Source organism: Penicillium argentinense (genome assembly GCF_028826775.1).
Source record: "Penicillium argentinense strain IBT 30761 chromosome Unknown utg000003l_segment0_segment0, whole genome shotgun sequence".
In the NCBI taxonomy this organism is placed as follows: Eukaryota; Fungi; Ascomycota; class Eurotiomycetes; order Eurotiales; family Aspergillaceae; genus Penicillium; species Penicillium argentinense.
In genome coordinates this window covers 1989659-2009414 of record NW_026622662.1, presented here as the reverse complement: position 1 = coordinate 2009414, position 19756 = coordinate 1989659, and the positions used below count along the sequence as shown (strand labels likewise).

At 51.1% G+C, this 19756-nt stretch overlaps 4 protein-coding genes across 4 annotated transcripts; 2 read left to right on the top strand and 2 right to left on the bottom strand.

The window, feature by feature from the left end:
- Positions 1 to 612: 612 nt before the first annotated feature.
- Positions 613 to 2045, top strand: N7532_002863 (uncharacterized protein; the record flags this gene model as incomplete). Its single annotated transcript, XM_056615357.1, has 3 exons — positions 613 to 770; positions 826 to 1712; positions 1750 to 2045. The coding sequence occupies 3 exons, from the start codon at positions 613 to 615 to the stop codon at positions 2043 to 2045; spliced, it is 1341 nt and encodes a 446-aa protein (XP_056478329.1).
- A 3438-nt stretch (positions 2046 to 5483) lies between these two features.
- Positions 5484 to 6029, top strand: N7532_002862 (uncharacterized protein; the record flags this gene model as incomplete). The annotated part of the gene is made up of 2 exons (XM_056615356.1): positions 5484 to 5704; positions 5789 to 6029. 2 exons carry the CDS (start codon positions 5484 to 5486, stop codon positions 6027 to 6029), a joined length of 462 nt encoding a protein of 153 aa, XP_056478328.1.
- Positions 6030 to 6337: 308 nt separating this feature from the next.
- On the bottom strand, positions 6338 to 9069 carry N7532_002861 (uncharacterized protein; the record flags this gene model as incomplete). Its single annotated transcript, XM_056615355.1, has 2 exons — positions 6338 to 7618; positions 7678 to 9069. The coding sequence occupies 2 exons, from the start codon at positions 9067 to 9069 to the stop codon at positions 6338 to 6340; spliced, it is 2673 nt and encodes an 890-aa protein (XP_056478327.1).
- Positions 9070 to 12593: 3524 nt separating this feature from the next.
- Positions 12594 to 18448, bottom strand: N7532_002860 (putative tRNA-splicing endonuclease; the record flags this gene model as incomplete). The annotated part of the gene is made up of 3 exons (XM_056615354.1): positions 12594 to 16305; positions 16362 to 18365; positions 18426 to 18448. The coding sequence occupies 3 exons, from the start codon at positions 18446 to 18448 to the stop codon at positions 12594 to 12596; spliced, it is 5739 nt and encodes a 1912-aa protein (XP_056478326.1).
- Between the last annotated feature and the right edge of the window lie 1308 nt (positions 18449 to 19756).

The window sequence follows — 19756 nt, the reverse complement described above, 5'->3', positions numbered from 1 at the left end:
AACTGCTCTGGGAATCCCAAGAGCCAGGGCGGAGAGTGTGATTATGCCATACTGCCACTTCCTCTTTCTGGGCAATCTCCCGCGCTCTCGCACTCTTCCTCGTTTGTAACCAGAGCAAGCGCACACTTCATGTCATCACGGGCACATAAGCTTCCTGATCTGCAACTCGCAGGATCAAAGTCGATCAAATCGACGAAGCTAGGCAGACTCGGACGTCGGTGCTGGAAATGCTCCCATGTCGGTTGGCCGTCGCCCTGAGCCGAGGCCTACAAGCGGGGTCTCGCAACAGCTCCAATTGTTCGTCCACGGCCGGACATGGCATTCTAGCGCCGATGGCGCGAGCCAATGTCGACATGGTCCATCAATATTCTTGGTAATCCGGCTGGACGCTTACTCGCTGTGATAGGCGATGGCAGCTCCTTACCCCGCAAAGCCCTGCCGAATACCCGCTGTTCTCCAATTCGCACGACACTCGCAACTACTCGGTTTGTCATCCAAGATTTACCGCTATGAAATCTGCGTCGTTTGAAACCTCGGGCTCTTTTTACTCTTCGAAGCAGCAGCGAGTCCGGTTTTTGCTCATGGCAGATTGAACTTGCTGGAACTGAAGCAATGGCTGCACCGACTCCCGATGAGCAGGCCAAAGAGCTTGGAGAGTCACAACCACCCGAGGAAAATCAGCATACCAGTCCACCTACCCTGGTGGTCGAAGATGGCATCCGGGGACTCTTCCAAGTCATTGGCGTCTTCTGTATCATTTTCAATATCTGGTTTGTCTGACCTCGTTTTGGAAGCAGCGTGTCCCTCCTACTGACCATCTGAAAGGGGAGCCAACTTCGCGTTCGGATCCTTTCAAAGTTTCTACACTTTGACATATCTTCCATCCTCATCGGCATCCGCGATTTCATGGATTGGCACTGTCCAGGCATGGCTTTTGATCGTCGGGGGCTTGTTTTCGGGACCCCTCCTGGACCTTGGCTACTACCCAACGGCTCTTTTGGTTGGCAGTATCTTGTCCGTGCTTGGGTTCATGATGCTCAGCTTGTCCAGGGAGTACTACTCGATCTTCCTCAGCCAAGGCATATGCATGGGTGCTGGCTTTGGCCTCCTATACATTCCCAGTATTGCCCTGGTGAGCCGATCTTTTGCTCGAAAGCGCGCTTTGGCTTTGGGGATTGCCACCAGTGGTGCGCCTGCAGGGGGCATCATCTACACCATCATGTTTAACCAGCTCATTTCAAACCTGGGGTTTGGATGGACGGTCCGGGTGATGGGCTTTCTGATGCTCGCACTTTTCATCATTGCCGCTGGTCTGTTGCTGTGGCATGGAGACAACACAAAAAGGATACAGGGCAATCGACCAAGGAGGCTCATCGATTTCAGAGCTATCAAAGATCTTCCATTCTGGAGCTTTACGGCGGCGAATTTCTTCCTTTATCTTGGCTATATCACGCCATATTACTACATCCCGACCTATGCTCAGACGAAACTCGGTACATCCCGCTCGCTCGCCTCTTACATCCTGATTATAGCGCAGGGGGCTTCAATCATTGGTCGAGTCGGTACCACCGTCTTTGCGCATTACTACGGCTCGATGATATCTTGGGTCGTCTGTGGCATGATATCGGGCATCTTGTGTCTCTGCTGGATCAGCGCGGACAGCCTGGCGCGGTTCATCGCGTTCGCGGCATTTTACGGCAAGGAAACTCCTAGTATCCGGAAGTATGTCAGGAGCTAACTATTACTTAGGTGGGATTTCTGGTGCTCTGATTCCCCTGCCCCCGAGTGTCTTCCCCCATGTTTGCCCTGATCCCCAGACGATTGGCACGTGGCTGGGCATGGCACAGAGCTTCAGCAGCTTTGCGTCTCTTATTGGACCGCCTATTGCAGGTGCCCTCGCCTCAATTGGCTCCGAAGGTAGTTCCGACTTGAATTTTCTCAGCATTCAGCTCTTTAGCGGAATTGTGATGGCTTTTGGTGCCTGCGAGCTACTCCTCTTGTGGTATCTACTCTACCGTCTAAGAGACAAGAAGGGTCTGTTTTAGGACGATGTTACGTGATGAGAATGATCGACCGTCACATTGTGTACCTGTATATGATAACCTCAGTTTGAATTACAAAAATAATAGCAAGTTGTCGGTTCATCAAAGCTGAATTGGGCAGACTTTGTGTAATCGAGGAGTGAAGAAACTAACAGTATACTAGCGAAGCCGATTGCCTTCGACTGATATTGTCAAACACATCAATTTTGATATTTGCTCGCAGGCGCTTGGCAAAATGCACGGGCTAGTCGGTCCAATCCCAGCTTCTCCTTTCGCCCCTGTCTTTTTTTCTCCAACTGCGTTCCACAACTCCTCGATATGGAATTATGTCGATAAAAGCGGCGATATTGCCAATCTTCTGGAAAATTTCATTCACGGAATCTCTATCTTCCTGTGTGATGGCGGCCAACCCAAGACAGAAAGCTGGAATGAATAAGAAAGGAGAAAGCTCGGAGGAGTTCAACTCTTCGGCATTCGAAAGACCTTCTTCAACCGCCGTCTGAAGCCTCGTGTCTTCAATTCCGTCCGGATGAACGACTAAATAAAGCCACGCATACAAGGCTGAAGTACATGAAGAATGAAGACATAAATAATCCGTGGAGTCAAGAGGAGGCTGAGCTTTTAAATCATCGAGACTTTTCCAGATTTCAACCCCATTGACGATTAACTCGGATTCCAAGTTCGGCCTTCTCTTAGATTGAACATGGAGAGAGTAGATTCGTTCCATGGCATCTGAAAGCCCGTCTTGGATTCCAAAGGCGCTACCGGTTCTGTCACCAGGCTGAAAGTTGTCACTGGTAATGGCCGGAAGCTGAGAGATGTTCCCAGCAGAGATTTCGTGCAAGCTTGACAGTCGGTCGATTCTTTCGGCGAATGCATAGAGGAATATGTATTTTTTGTTGGAGATAGAAGGCATATCGAATTTGAACAGTTCCAAGGTGAAGACGAGTGAACTCAAATCGAGGGATAAAATGAAAGAGGACAAATACAGTGCCTACCTACCTAGTGTGTTGCTAGACTTCTTATAGGAAATTTCAAACGCAACGTCCCTAGTTCAGGCTTCGCTCTGAAGCAAAGCGGCATGTCATCGTAAGGTGACTTACAATACAATATCCACTTCGCTTGATACAAAGTCCAATTTGAAGGTCAACGTGCGGCTGTCCGAGTGGGGGGAGGTCCAGCCAGGGTGGTACGTCAAGTGGGATCCCCAGTAAAGGCCCCTGCGGCATCCAGATATATCACAGGAGAGCTCTACTCACTTCTGAAATCCCCGTGTGGCCAAAACCACCGTGCAAAGGATTGGGGAACGGCACGGATTGGAAGCCGTCTCCGAAAATCTTGGCAAGTCTGAGTCTGCACCTAGAATTATATGGGGTGAGGTCGATTTGATTCGTTAGCCGCTCTAGCCGCGCGAAGGGGGAACTACGAGGATTCACTGCTATGGTAAGGCTATGCACTCATCAAACGCCACCTCCACATTTTGCACTGGCGCAAGTCCACTAGGAAACAGCGATTACGCAGCATTTTATACAAATGGTCAGAGCGTTGATTAGTCGACAAACGTCGGTTAATGCAACGCAATCCGAAGCTATACCTAAGTCATTTTATTGCCTTCGCGAATCATCTCGATAGATTCGAACCGACTATTGTAAAGATTTTATTTGTCTGTGCCAAATTCTCTCTCTTATGAAGGGTCCAGCCAGTCTGTGGACCTCATCACGGGTAATACGGGGCGGGAACTCGACTGAGACTCGTGATTTTAGCATCCGAAGTGGACTCGAGACTTGAATTTACTAGATGCAATCGGGACCCACTTCCCACAGCCCCGGCAGGTATCGGCAGATGTACGCTTTGGAAACTAACCGAGATAGGATTACGGATTGAGGGGCTGATAAACATTTCCGACGGGGAGTTACTGGAGCGTTTCAAATCTATCGCCTTTCTTGTGACGCAGGTTGATCTGTGGTTCCTACAAATGGTAATACTAGAGATCAAGACAAACAGCCTATCTGCACATGGGGATTTCGAGACGTCAGATGGCAGAATACATTGTATACAATGTATTCTATGATAAATCTTGCTGTGGGCTTACAGTGTAGTAAATAGTATTTCAAGTTATCGCATTCAAACTGAGATAAAAATTTCTTTCAATGCATGTCTATGTGGATCATCCTGGTCGTATCGTCTGTGCGCAAGCAGATCTTGAGGATCCAGCTTGGCCAGGAACGAATCAAACTGCCCGAGCGACAAGAAGCATCGAGGGGGCAAATATTACTACTAATAGTAGTTCTAGACATGTGGAGGGGCCGTTTCTGCTCATCAGTCGGCTTACAGATGATTGAAAAACACGCACGGAAGACCTCCGGGATCTGCTACCAGTGTCATAAATTTGAGTAGGCTCATTTCGGGGATCAGATGAAACCAGAGTGGATTGTAAATTCGAACCCTTGGAACAAATTATCTTTCTCTTGCAGGGAATTAGGCCTGAAGTTGAACCCGAAAAAAGCAATGGAGTGCAAGGACCATGCTGGTATTAGGCTAATGCGAGTCAAGTCATGCCTTGGCGAGCCTAGTAACATTACTTTAGAGTTTGTGTATGTAATGGCCAGCTTCTAGATTGAACCGGACAAAATGGCCTATGAAACCAGATATTCCACTGGAGCGACAATAGAATCGAGAGTATAATTGAAAATCATAGCATGGAGCAGTGTACCAGTTACCCCTCGATTGATGTCCAGAATTGCGCATATCAAATCTCAAGGTTATAGTCACGTGATCTATCTCTTCTGGCACCTATTCAGCTTCATCTCATCATCTTACACAGGGCTCACACTTCCTTCGCAAACTGTCAAAATATGTCCATAAGATAGGCACTATTTCAATGATCCGGCACGCTTTGCGACTGTGAGATGGTGACCCCTCGGGTCAGGCAGGCTGTGCGCTGTTTAAGGCTTGGACAGGACGCCTAACCAAAAACAACGGAATAGGTTCGGATAAACACATCGAGTCTTCGGATTTGCCAATTAAAGTTAGCCCTTGATAAATTTAACGCAGCTTGAGCCTGAGCTTACTTCGTTGTCGGTTAAACGTCCTGGAGAGTACAGGGTGCTGTCTAAGGCGCCGACGAGGCGTCCGATGAAGGCGTCCAACCTTCTACAACTTTCTCATTAAGAGCTATGAGAATGTGTTTAATTCGCCAGTATATTGACTTGGCATGGAATTCTCGTCCACTCCTGCTTGGCTTTGAGCTATTTCTGAGTCTACTCGTCGTTGAGGGGTGCCTATTCACAGCTGAAGTCTAGGCTCCCGAAAGAAGCATAGATACAAAGCGTCTTCGTTATAAAAGGCACAATCTGTGCCCTTAACACAAAATCAACCCTCAAATTATTCAGTCGAAAGCAAAGCCAACCTCTTGTCCCGATATACCCCAAATCAATCACAATGAAGACCGCCGCCATCTCCACCGTCCTCCTGGCCGCCGCCAGCACCGCCATTGTCCCACCAAGCAACTTCAAACGCGTAGCCAAACGCGATTCCCAGGCCCTGCAACTCAGGAATCTCAACGGGAGGATCTTCGACGAGTGGTCGCCTGCAACAACCTTCATAAACTTTGCCTTGACCGATCCCAACGCAGGGGTTAGCGCTGACTGCGGTGGTAGCTGGTATGTCCGCTCCATACCTGGCAATAATATACAGGGGAGATAGTTAGATTGAAATAACAGAGGACTAACATGAGTCGAATGTAGGTCCGCAGAGCAAGGCAATTCCCACAAGTGGAACTGCACCGGTAACCAGTACTTGCTCGATTTTCCGAAGGGGATTGATAGTCTCGAGAGCTTCTACATCAGAGTGTCTTCTCCGGGTGGCTCGCTGAATGCCCTTGGTCAGGTTGGCGGTGCTAGTTGGCAATGCAAGGAGCGAACAAATCAGACGAGTCCGCTTTCGAAAACTTGCAACTGGGTGGGGGTTTATAACCTTGAAGTCTAAGTATCGTCGTCTGCTATTTGTCCTGCTAGATTTAATTGGAGTGAGGGTTGTGGAAATCAAAAAAAGAAAAAAAAAAAAAGGGAATAAATTCAATAAAAGAAGAATGGTATCGTAGAAAGATTGTAGTTACAGGAGGCAAGCAAATCAGCAAAATGGGAAAAGGAAAATCAAAGTCGTCCAAGTTCAGTCCAGGTATCAAAAGTATCATGTCAGGTCATAAGAAGAGAAGAAGAGAATGGGTTATAGAAGAAAAATATTCAAAAGGAAGAATCTCATGAGCATCGACAGGGTTAAAAGAATGGTCTGCCTCAGCGCTTGCGAGCCATGCGGGGCCCGCTCAAGCTTGACTTATCCGAAAGCCAGCCAGCTTCGATGTCCTCGATCATGTTATCCAGCTGGCGGATATTAGCTCGACTGTCTCGGACAGATCCCGGCGTTTCGAACCCACTGTGTTCACTGCTACGAGAAGAGCTGACCCAGCTGTCAGGGCGAGACGTGTATCGTGGATGTAAGTGTTGCGGGCGTTGGTATGGTCGTGGAGGTGCGGCGGAGAATGGAGGAGAAAGTGCAGCTTGAAGATCATCCATCCCGCTGTTCTTCACACCGGCATTGAGAGCAGCCAAAAGAGCAGCCTGCAAGATCTGGTTTTGGCGCTCCAAGTTGGCGATGCGATCTTCCAAGAAAGGGTTCGGCTCCAGTTGAATACGATGGCTGCTGCTTTGGGGGTCTCGTGAAGGGTAGGAGGGTTGTGAGTACAAAGAGTTGGGTGACTCAATCTTGTCGGCGTCGTGATAATTGCTGCGACCCTGTGGAGTCAGAGACCTCATAGGATGGGGATAGCGCGGTCTAGCATAACCAGTGCGTCCATCCACGGTCTCGTACTTGTGGCGAACCGGTTGAGCACGCTTTGGCTGTTTCTCCGCAACACGGCGAGTGCGAACTGTATCGGCGCTGGGACCAAAGCCTTCGTCGTCCGAGGACGGAAGAGGAGATTCAGAACGGCTTGCCTCGTAGAATTCCGGAATGCTCTCATGGCGAAGGCTGCTCCGTGAGCTGTTGCTGCGTGAGATCATCGAGCTGCGATGACTTGAACCAAATGCTGCCTCCAGGGCACGACTGGATGGGCCTGAGGGAGCGGTGATGTTGCGCTGAGCGAGAGATCGCTCATGGGATGTTGGCAACGATGGATCTGGCGGGAGGGCGCCACTCGGAGGGGGAGAAGGAAGACCGAAGGGGAGATTCTTGCGGTCAACCTTGGAATTTATCTGCAGACTCTTGCGAGGGGCTCTCTTTCCATGAAGCTTGGTAGGCATCATTTGACCCAGAACAGGTGAGTCTGCAATGGGTTGTCCGGGTGTCGTCTCATCACTGCCATTTGGAGACTGCATCTTGGGGATTCGGACACTGGAGGCACGCTTCCGTGGAGTGCGCTGCTCTGGTGAAGTCGAGTGGGATCTTTCAATGGACATCAGTGACTTCGCGCTGTCATCGTCGATGACGGACTCTGCTTCACCAACGAATCCTAGTGCAGTTGCACACCGAAGTTCTTGGGACTCAGGCTCGTGCGGATCCTCTGCGATGGGTGATGGCTGCCCAGGTGGCAAATCCATCATTTTGTTCTTATGTCGAGCCATTTGTACAGACAAACGTGACTTATCGGGAGTAGCAGGCGGAGCACGCGTCGGTTTCGGAATCGATGGAAGCGGCTTCGTCGGTGCCGGAAGGGGAAAGCCTTAAGAGTGCCCATCGCCAATGAAGGAGTAGGCCTTGGTTTGTTCTGGCTTTTGTCGATGTCTTCCGACGGGTTGGATTCAGTGGAGTCTGGGCTTGTAGACTCGGAGCATGCTGGAGGTACCAATGCACCAGAACATTGCGGCCCCTCGGTTTCTTGTTTGGGAACAATTGAGGTAGAGGCAGCCTTTGGAGCCTTTTCTTCTGTGGGCTTGACAAAGTCCTTTGCTTCTCCAGAGGCATTTGGTTTGATAGAGGGGGCTTGGCCAGAAAGCAGCTGATATCGAGGCGCTGATGAAAGTCTCCACGCATTCTTACTCGACATGCGAGGTGGCGCCACATCAGGGAACAGCTTCAGTGAGTGCTGTGAGGGAGCTCCATTTGAACTGATATTCGATGTATCGATAGCGGGGTTGGCTTGCTCCGTGCTTTGATCTGGCTTGGGTTCACTCTTGACGGACTTATCGAATGAGTCCAGGGTATGTAGACTAGTAGACTGGCTTGTGGAATTCTTTAAAGTCGGCCTAGTCTCCTGGTCTACAATGCGGACGATCGAGCTGCTGGAACTTGATGCTCGTCGGACAAGCGCATTCTTTGGTACATTCGTATTCGAACCCACTGGAGAGGTTGATGAGTATGTTACGGCCTCCGTGCTGGTAGATCGACTTTCTGACGAGCCCGGAATCGGGAGTGCAGGGGCTGACTGACAGGATACACCCCGGTCATTTCGGACAGCAGGCCCGTCTGCTGTCGGCATCTGGTACGGCGGAGGCGAAGGATCATCGAATTCCGTCATGGAAACGGCGACGTCGACCATTGATCCAAAGTCGCTCAGATCCAGTGAAGCCAGGCGGCTTTTGGTGTCGGTGGAGGATGTCTTGCTATGGCCTTTGTTCTCCAACCATGGCTGGCCAATCTTCTTGAGGTCTGGCTTTTTGGACGATCTGGAAGATTTGGACGTCTTCGATGCTTTTGACGTTTTCGACGAGGTTCGTTCCAGGCTATTCTTTGGATCTTTTGATTTCGATTGCGCCGGAAGGAGGTATCCTTCGCGCTGGAGCGCTTCAATTTGTCGCTGATGCTCATCTTGCTTCGATTTTGTTGACGAGGGTTCTTTCTTTTGGCGCTGGGTGAATTGCAGCAGACGTCGGTGCAAGGGCTTCAGCTCCTTTGCAATTTGCTCCGAGGGCTGCTTGGGGGATTTCACCGCCGGCAGGGCGGTGGTGGTACTATCCAAAGGGGCATTCTGGGTTTGAAAAAAGCGCACAAGATCCGTTAGACTTTCATTCCGAGGAGCCCGTTCTGCCATGCCCGCGGAGCGAGCTTGGGGCCTCGGGGCGCTTACCCCTCGCTGGCGGGGGGCTCTGGCGAGCCCGAGACGGACGTCGGCATGCTGGACTGTCTGCGTCTAGCTTTGGTTTTGGGGGAGGGGATCGGGCCGGTAGGTCGGCACAATAGGACTCGGCGCAACGGCACTTTCATACACCGGATCCCAATGATGCATAGGGGCATCAATTGGCTGCCTTTGCAATCCGCCTAGTTGCGGGTCTCATCAGGATCAAGCGGCGGCGGCGCACAGCGGAGCAGGCTCTCTGGAGTTACGTTAGAAGACTATCGTCTCGAAGGTCGAGATGGTTGCTGAGGTACTTACCTCTTCACGGGCAAAGAGGCGAGATCAGAAAGGGAAGGGTGGCGGAATATAGGCCGGGTATGCAATGCAAAAATGATAGGTATACTATATACAGAGACGGGCCACAGTATGTACAGCGAGATTGCAGGGGCGGCGTCTGGGGTTGACCGTCAAAACAGAAACCGATGCAAAAAGGACAGCGGAGACGAGGCAACCGGAAGGGAGGGGTCCTGGATTTAAGTGCGCCAGGCACTGCAGCTTTTTAGAGTTGAGCTGTCGCATCTCCTCGAAGGACGAAGGGGGGGGGGGGAGCCATCCTAGAATCGCCGATCCAGATGCAGGAGTGGTTTGGGCCCGCCCAAGGAAAGCAGATAGCCTGGAAAGGGCGCCGATACGGTTGGGGCTAAAATCGTTAGGGCCGTCGAGTAGGGGAACGGAGCCCTTGGCCGTGGGTGGCTCTGGATTGCCATGTCTTTGCCATGGTCATCTGGGTACGACCTTGCGCAGCGTGGTTCGGGATTGGAGGGCCGCAATATGACACAGCAGTTGGCTTGATTGACAAACTATTTCGGCCTCGCCCGGAGTCGGCATGCATTGCCCCCAGTGATTGGATGCAGCAGGAGCAATTCTCCAGCAGCGCCGAGTTCTGGGGCAGCACAAACTCCTTCTGCCCCTCGGTGCGCATAATGCATTGTGCAACCCTGCCCAGTGCTGGAACATGGCGGCGCGAAGGAGTCGGCGCGAAGACACGAGCTGAGATCATACCCTTTCATTTTTCTTTTTTTTCCCTGTTCACGCGTTGTTTCTCTGTCGCTCTGACCAAGATTTGCTCCACACGCAAGGAGCCTGACCCAACGAGCTGGGCCATTGCCCCCTCCTCAAAGTATAAGCGACGTCAGGATGTGAAATGTGAGGTATCACGTCCGGGAGTTCGCCGCAGATCCCAGGGATCCCCAGGGCGGGTAGCAGTCGATCGCAGCGATGAGCTGCAGGCCCCGTTGGCCGTTCGCAGCAGATGGAGCCCAATCATCTGTGCCTCGCGTGTTTAGCGTGGCGACGCAGCGGAAGGGATGAGCATGCGGCATGGCTGATTATTGAGGCCGCGGGACGATAGCCCACACCGGCTCCACCGGCCCTTGCGTTCCGATCTCCTTCGTCTTGTCGCTTTTATTCTCCGGACACGCTCTAACGCTGCAGGTGGATGCGCCGTTCCTGGATTTACTCAATGTCGGGAGGCACGGAAGACCCCGCTCGAGACCGCGAGGCAGATGGATGGAAGGTGAATGGTAACGGGGAAGCGTGGAAGCGCGGTCGAGTGGCAGAATCCTACACCCTCCGAGCACGCTACGAGTAGGGAGACGAAGAAAGCGCGACTCCACATCTGCACAAAAGGCGATCTGTCAATCCATGGATCCCCCCACCTGTCACCATCTTCGCACCGGTACGGAGAATTCCTGCTGCTCTCCCCGTTTACGTGGAAACACGTAGCGATGGTGGAGGCGGTCCGCTGCTTAATATATGACACCAAGGTCTGTATATTAACCTAAGACAATCTAGGCCTGGCCGGAGAAGTATTTGTCCTTCCAGTGCTCGAGCTGATTGATGGCCTTGTCGACCCCAGTGGATCTGTAAAAGTGAGCCAATCGAGGAAGAGCACGCAGAAAAGGAACCAGTTCCAAACGGCCGTGTCCCATGATGCCTGTTACTTCGGGCGAATGAAGTTTTTTACAGGCTTCCCCTTTTGGTTCATAGAGGCCATGGGTTTGATTTTTGAGAGACAAGACCAGGGGAATCCGCCAGACATTTCGGCAGCGACCTGATTTCGCTCATTTCACTTGGCAGTCTCCGTCGTTGGATTTGCCCGGCTTTTAGGCAGAGCGGACCGAGAAGAGGCCGAGAATGGCCTTTGGGGAAATTTCTTCCCTGAATTATCTCACCGCGGAACGTCGTTGCGAGTCCAATCCATCATCGTCGTAAAAAGCCAAATCAGCGCCGCTGAACGCAGATGAAGATGTCAGCCGATCTCTCAAGGTTGAGCTTCTTCATTGGCGGCGAGGGCCGTATATTGGGGCGCTGAGGGGAACTGCATGTCAGGATCACTTGATATCTGCCTCGCCCCCCCGTTATGTACTTGGAATGAAGACCAAGCATTGTTCGGATTTTGTCGAGATTGAGTTCAGATGAGGCGGGGGAAATGAGGAAAAAATGCCGTTGCATGGATAGTCCCGCGTGCTGGGGTCTCTCCCGGTATGTAGTAGGCCGTGACTTGACCGAGAAAAAACTCCTGTTGGCTAAGAGGTCTGTTGTTAGACCCTGAAAAGCTGTCAGTGAGATTTATGGCCGCTGGGGTAGTCAAAGAGTGAAGAGAAAAAGGGACTGGACAGGTCGTGGGATTTATATAGTACGTCGGCATACACTAGTGTAGTAGAATGTCCATGTTGCACTATGGGGATGATGTGATGCCATGGGCACATTGTAGCTGACCAGCCAGAAGACCACACTGTGAGTTAGTTGTGTTCATTCACAAGGTCCAAAGTAAAAGCAGAAATGAGATCATGTGAGGCGCCCTTCCACAATAAGCGCTGCGGGATCTACCTCATAGAATGCTGGGCAGCCTGACGTGTACTGCAAGGTTGCTTCGTTCAATAAGATGAGAGGCGGTGAATGAAAGAAACGTGTGAACCTGGTCTAGGAGGCCTCTGCAGAGAATTATGCATGGTGCTCTCATAGTCACACATCTGGTTTTACACAGTACCCTAATACACCATGACAGTTGAGATAAACAATCACTTGGTTAATATGAGTATTGGCATGTTCAATATTCTACAATAATATTCTCACACCAGATCCAATCTACGTTTATGTCGACGGTACCTTCTATTACTTCATTAATTGGCCACACAGAGGTCATACGAGTCATTCAAGTGTGGAAGACGAGGACAAAATCGGGAAGATTTTGAAATGAAAGTAAAATAAAATAAAGATAAGAAATAAAACACAAAACCGGTCATCATCACAGTCGTAAAAGAAAAAGAAGCCCGCCGAAAAATTCACCGTCGCTTAGGCCGTATGAAGATGTCGACGGGCTTCTTTTTTTTCATCGGGGGCTGGGCCGGCCGCATGCTGGGCCGCCGAGGGGGATGGGCAGGCACCGCGGGGGGATCCGCCTCGTCTGCCTCGTCTGCCTCCCCCTCTTCCGCTTGTTAGACTCGGCGGAGGGAGGAGGCACGGGGTGAGGATCCTCTTGGGCCCCCCTTGGGAGTATCCTCACGCCCGCTGGAGGGGCTACGGGAAGCCGACTTTTGAGGGCTTCCTTGATCGGAGGACGACGCCGACCTCGAAGGAGACTTGTCCTTTTTATATGGCGCCGGAGACTCGGCCTTCTTCGACGGCGCTGGAGGAGACTCAGGCTTGGGTGGCGGTGAAGATTGCTTGACCGTCTCAACTTCCTGGGTGACATCCAACAGCGGCTGTCCAGGAGTCACTTGCGGCTGCTGGAGCAGCTTCAGGATGTCACCGTCAGTATAGACGTTCCGCCCACGGGCATCTTTGATGAGACTGCCCCAGAACTTGCCCTGCATCAGAGCCTGGGAATTGCCCAGCACCCAAAGCGACGACTTGGCACGTGTCAAACCGACGTTCATTCGGCGAATATCAGCCAAGAAACCAATGCCCTTGTTAGACGCTCGAACGCAAGAGAAAATGATCACTTCACACTCCCGGCCCTGGAAGGCATCGGTAGTGTTGAAGTCAACTTGCTTCAGAATCTGTTCACCGTATCGGTGAATGAACTGCATCTTCATTTCTTTCAATTGGCCTTTGTAAGGCGTGATGATGCCAATATTCCCGGCAAAGTCGTAATCCTTGACATCCGCGATCAGTCGATCGTACAGTTGCATCGAGACCCGGATTTCTGCATAGTTGACCAGGGAGTGACCCTTGGGTGCACTCTGGTGCATGCCTTGGACGTCGAAAAATCGGTAAGGGCTCAGCAGCTTACTCTGGTGCCAGGGCCGTTGTCGAAGCTTGACCATGCCGGGCCCATCTTGTAGCCTGCCATCGTAGAATGTGGCGCTGGGGAACTGGCTGATGGCCGGATGCATTCGATATTGGACATCCAGCAGATGCACATCCTTGGGATGGTTCTTTTGCATCCGGACGAACAAACTTTGCTCGTACTGGAAGGATGTTGCCATTTGCGAAAGCACAGTCGGTGGCAGCTGCTTGGGATCACCGACCAGAATGCACTTCGAGCATCCATACTTGAGAGGGATCAATGCGCTCAGCTCAATCGACTGAGCTGCTTCGTCAATAATCACCGTCTCAAATTCCACATTCATCTTTTGGAAGATTTCGTGTCCAGAGCCACTGAGCGTAGCACAAATAACATGCGCCTCGTCAATCACAGCTTTCTGTACGCGCTGCTTGTCAAGATCGGCATTTCGAGCGCTGGCTCGGATCTTGTCACGAGCCTTGTCGATGTCCGTACTCAGTTGGGATCGCTTTCTCCTCATCAAGTCGTATTCACGCTCGAGTTCCTCTGGTGGGTGCCGGCCCTGGGCTCTGAGCTCATCTAACGAAGACCGAATCTCCTTGAACCGAGTATCGGTTTCTTTGTGCTGTTCGTACAGCTTTTGCATATCCACGGCGCCATTGGAACTAGGATTTGCGGCCAGACGAGCATTGACCAGCTCGTCCAGAGAAACCTCGAGCACTTTTGAGTTGATCGCATCGCCTCTTCCCATACGAACCACGGAGATTTTTTCACGGCTTCCATTTCTCGTCGTAACGCCTTGCTTCAATCGCATCACCAGTTCATCCACGGCAGCATTACTTGGGGCGCAGATAAGCAGCTTCCCACGGGGTTTAGCCGGAGGTCCACCAATGACCGGAGGGCCGGGTCTGGACGAAGGCGCATGGGAGCCTGGTTTGATAGAAGTCGCAGTCTTGCCAAGCACGCCACTCAGGAGACTTCCTACCAGAGCAGTGATGGTCTTTGTTTTGCCGGACCCAGGAGGTCCCTGAATCAGAGTAAATCCATCATTGTCCAAAGTGTGCCGAATTGCTATGGCTTGGGCACGGTTGACCGAATAGGTCTTCATGAACGGGTCCAGCTTGGCCTCCCCGTAGGTAAGGATTGGCGATGGCTTGGCCTGCAGAATCTCATGGCACAAGTCATAGAATTGCAGAGCCATGAGAGCGCCGTATTCTCGCTCCACGGGGGTGAAAGACGTAATCTTCGCACCCCAAGCCTCAAATTTGGGTGCGAAAGACGCAAGAAATTTGCTCGTGGCAGCATTTGCTCCAGTCGCGCCATTCAGCCGGCAAACAATTTCTTCCTTTCCCCTTGTATGGGTAACTTTAGCCACGCGAGCAAGGACGTGGTCTGCTTTGGGATCACTGGTCGGTTGAGACGAGTTGGAGAACAAGATGATGTCACCCTCCCCCATGTGCAAATCCTTCGGAAGAATTTGAACTGGCTTGATACAGACCTCGATCCAATTGTCAATAGTCATGCGGGACATGACCTGGAACTCAAATGATCGAAATGATCCTTCTTCCTTGACTTGCTGGAAGCCCTGCCATGCTTCGAGAACCAACAAGGGCTCGAAAGTGGCCTGGTATTCGGTGCAATGGCGGTATGTGTTGGAAACCGCGGTGCAATCCCATTTACCAGAACTGGGTGGATAGTTGCCAGTGGCGAAATAGTCCCAGGAAAGGATGGTGTGCTGAAGGTTTGACAGGTCAGGAGTCAAGCGGGCACGCATGTCATTAGCAGAACGTGCGCGTTTTGCCTTCCTGACCGGTTGTTGCTGCAAAGCTTTCTTTTTACTCTCCTCATAAGCTGCCACCGCTTCGGACTTTTTCGGCTTTGCACCAAACAACTCCTGGTCAAGCTCGTCTTCACTCTCGGAATCACTTTCGGACCCAGAGGAGACCATCATGCTGTTTGCCTGAACATTGTGATCTTTGCCCTTGACGCCAATCCCTTTCAGGCCAGAGCCCTGCTCGGGCGTTTGTTCGGCGACTCCACGAGCTGGCAGGTTTTTCCTTAACCTCGCTGCCGCTTCAAGATCACGTTTCTTCTTCGCCTCCTTCTCGCGCTCGCGTCTCTCACGGAAAGATGAGACGGCGACGACGTTGTCCTTCACACGCTGTGTGGCAATCTGCTGAGAAATGGTCTGGCGGGATTTCGTAGCCATCGATGTCGATTTGCGAGCTTGTTCAGCTTTTTGCTTGGCCTGAGTTGCAAGACGCTGTCGATTGAGTTCGACGGAGTGGGAAAGCTCTAGAAGAGTATCGTTGGGAACATCAGTGAATTCATCATCGCTCGAAGTGAATGAGCGTGAAGGGTGGGTATCAGATGGTTTCGCAAATGCAGTGATTGAACTTTGCTTTTTCAATGCGGCAGTAGACGCAGTGACTACAGGCTTCTTGTAGTAAGCCTCCAGCGAGCGAACCAACTCAGCCTTGTCGGGTGCGGTCAGGATTGTACGGATGGTTCCATTGACCGATACACCTTCGATATAATCCAAAGCATCCTGCTGTACGGTTGTCACGTCTAAGCTGGCCAGTCTGCGGAGCACCTTGGACACAAGGCCAACCGTAGTAGTGGCGAGATATTCATCCTTAAGTCTTAGCCATTTTACCATAGCACGCATAATGCTGGTCGGCGACCTAAGGAAATTCTCAGATGCTGACTTCTGGCTAGGATCCGCATCTTTCACGCTGCTTTCCAGGGCACCGAGGAAGACGGCATACTGGTTGAAGAGAAAATCGGCAAATTGGATCGTATCACGACAAAATTCGAGCATCTTGGACTTATCGTTTCCTCGAAGAGACCAATTCTCGGTTTCGTTGAATATGGTCGTCAATGCCTGCCACAAAAGTCCCAGAGCTTCTGCAGCGCCAGCACTTCTCGACGGTCAACAAGTGTGCGTGTGCGAAGCATGCCAGTTTGGCTGTTACACAGGATCTCAATGATATCGGTGCCAGTGTGGAGCATCCGAGGAGCAGGACCGAACGTTTTCATGTTAGAAATACGCCGAAAAGACCAGCTAAGACCGTACATGGTGGTTGTAAAATTGCGCTCGAGCAGGTAAGAGATAGCATCTCGCCGAGCAGGTTTACCACTGACGTTCTTAATCAGATCCACAGACGCTTGATATGCGGGAATATCGGCCGTGAAGAGGGTGGATATGAGCGCGCTGCTCGTGTCCTGAGTCTTGAAGAGTGTTTCAAGATGGTCGGGTTTGAACTCTGCCAAATTTTCAATGATTTGAGAAGATAAGCGTGTGAGATGTTCATAGGTCTCGTTGAAAGTGATCTTTTGGCTCTCTTCGCCCTTTACTGGGAATTTCTCCAGGCCCACGAGGGGGATGATACCTAGAAGGGCAGCTGCAGAGAGACCGGGGTTGTCTTCATTCAGGTGTTTCAGAACGGCATTCCAAATCGGTGGAGAGTATGTCGACGATCGGTGAGAGAGCGAACCGCTCGTAAGAAGAACCTCATAGTCACTTTTGAGAGATTGGCACTCCAGTGCGAGTGCGTTGCGAACAACGTCCATGCATGACGACACGATTTCCTGTTGGCGTCCCTCCTCGATGTCAAACTTAGGTGTATTCAAGATTATGTTGATGATGTCGCTAAGAACGCCCATCAAAGTTTCCAGCACAATGTGATCGACTGAGCTTCTCGAGGCTTCGTTGTCGGTAAAGCGACGTAGGGTATGGAGGAGAGTATTGAGGCCGATGCGGAAGCAATGATAGCGGGACAATTGAGGGAGTTGCGAGCTTTGCAGACGATTGAGCAGCTGCAGTGCCAGGAATCTAGATGCAGCTGGCGAGTGAGCAGGCTTTAATGAATCCAGGAACGGTTCGATCCATGATAGCATATCCTTCATTGCAGACTTCTCGTATGGATCTCCTTCGGTGGTTTGCATGAGAAATGCATTGAACTGAGTGTTGAAGAACGTATGTTCCATAATGGCCTGGGGAGAAATTGTTTGCATGGCGTCCCAGAAATCAGTGGGTGCCTTTTCTAGGAAGGTTTGGATGGTATTAAGAAGAAAGCGCAATCCCGGGGTTGGAAAGCTCAGATGGTCAACCGAGAGACGGATTGGATCAATGTCCAGCGCCCGCAGCTGGTGAGTTATCTGTTCCTTATCCAGCTTCCTAACAATGAGCTGCATGCCACGCCACAGCCGTTGGATAGAAGTAAGCTGAGGCGGTTGCACCGAGGCAATTTGCAATGCACCGAGTAGACCATCACGAATGGCCCAGTCAAACTCCGAAGCCGTTGGGGGGCGGGCATATCGGGTCCAGGTGGAGATGGCCCAGAAGCTGCGGAGTTGGTTTGCGTCAAAAAGGAATCGAGTGACGGCTGGGACATAATCCGAGATCTTCAAGGTTCGTTTAGTCTGGACCAGTCGGAATGGCACATCGAAGTGTTCGGCTAAGAGACTCTCATTGCGCAGCATTGCCTCGCAACTCAGTGTCTCGAAAATGGAAAGCAGAGCCGCTCTTTCCAGGACGCTCAGTGCAATTTTCTCAGGAGGAACACTCTTCAGTTGCGCAGTAGCCGTTGCAAGATTGCGTGTAATGCGCTTGATATCCAACTCGTCGACTCGCTGAAAGAATGCTACAATGTCCTCCTCTTCGTAGTTCATCTTAAGCTGATCCATCAGCCAGGTCTTGCCCATGTAGTACTGCTTGACGCAGAAGTCGCATTTCTCGAGGGTGTCATCCAGTTTGTTCAGGACCCAGCTTTGCAGCTCCTCGACGCCATCCGCATTGTAGGCGAGGATACGCATGCAGGAGAGGAACTTTTCTCTGCGAGTGTTCGCTTCGGCGACCAGATCCTTTATTTTCCTGCCCTGGGTATCGACCTGTTCTAACTCATCGTAGCGTTGGTGATCATCATCGTTCTGGCGGGGGCAGAGGAGGTGAGTGCCTTCAGGGAGCTCTCTAAGCTCTCTGAAAGTAGACGGGTCAATATGACAGTCCAGGAGCGCGGGAGACTGACGAGAAACGTACTTGATAGCATCCACAAACTCCATTGTGCCGAAGTATCACGAAGTCGGAATTTGAGTCGAGGGACAGCCTCAGCACATGTCTTGTCTGGTTGGGTCGGTGAAGAGGGAAAGAAGAAGAAGACCCGGCTGCTGTGCCTTCGTGTAGATGACTGTGAGTGCACGGGCAACCCACAGCCGAATGAATGACGAAGAAAAGACCCTCGAGATAGTCCAGTGAATAAAAGCCTCCCAAAACGCAAAACGCGGGCAGAATCCAGCTTGCCCGGCACGGTCGGAAGGCGGTGAGCGGGGCTCGACGCGTTGACGCGCTGCATTATACTCAAAGTGGGAACAGCCCTGGAAGCAGAGGAGGCAGTGAGTCTGGCCTTCTCCTACCCATGCAATAGACCACTCACTCCTAAATGATTTACCAACGCGACGAAACATTAGGTTGACTCATCGATTCCAGAAATTTTGACAAAGAAGATCAGCTGAGTGATCTTCTTGGAGGACAAATATTAGTAATCACGGGACACACGATGGAGTCTCATGCCTGTTGTTAAACAAAGAACCGGACGGGCGTCGAAATGGTACATAGAAAATTTGGGCTGATCCAGGCGAAAATAAAGAATTGGCACAATCAGACCCCTTCACCAGGCAGAGGGCAGTCCCATGGCACTAGTGGTTTTGAAACGTCCATGTAGAGATTCGCTTCAGAATGAATACCTCGAGGTCAATGTACTATTCCATCTGCTAATCGGAGATGCTTGGACTGCGCGAGGTCGACAATGGAATCTACTGGGACCTCACATAGCACCATATTGTAATATTATCTAAAAATGAAGCTACGACTCTATCACAACTTTGTGGCAAAAATAATTTACTTTAGTGAATTTACCGGCTTTGTGGCAGAATTCATGGGATATCCGCATTAAGTAATTCCTCGTTGAGGGCATATAATAAAATACATGAAGATCATCCCCGAGCTCGGCCACCTGCATCTCCCATTTCGAGGGGGTAGGCTGGCCAAAGGAAAAAAATGAAAAGGGAAGGCAAAAGAGAGGGTAAAATATCAACCAAGATGACCTCAGAAATGAAACGCGAGGATGGGAAAAGAGGATGCGGGTGCCGACACAGCGGCACAGGAAGGAGAAACGCTTTTGTACAAAGAGCGAGACATATATAAGCCATGCAAAGACGGAAGGAAAAGGAGCCGCCGAGGGCTGCCATGGATAGGGAATGGGGAATGAGAAAATGGAAATCGGAAGAACGAAGAACGGAAATGCGCCAAGCCACCATCCGGGTGTAGTAAACCAAACGCCTGCTTTCTATCAGGGGAATATTTAAGGCTGT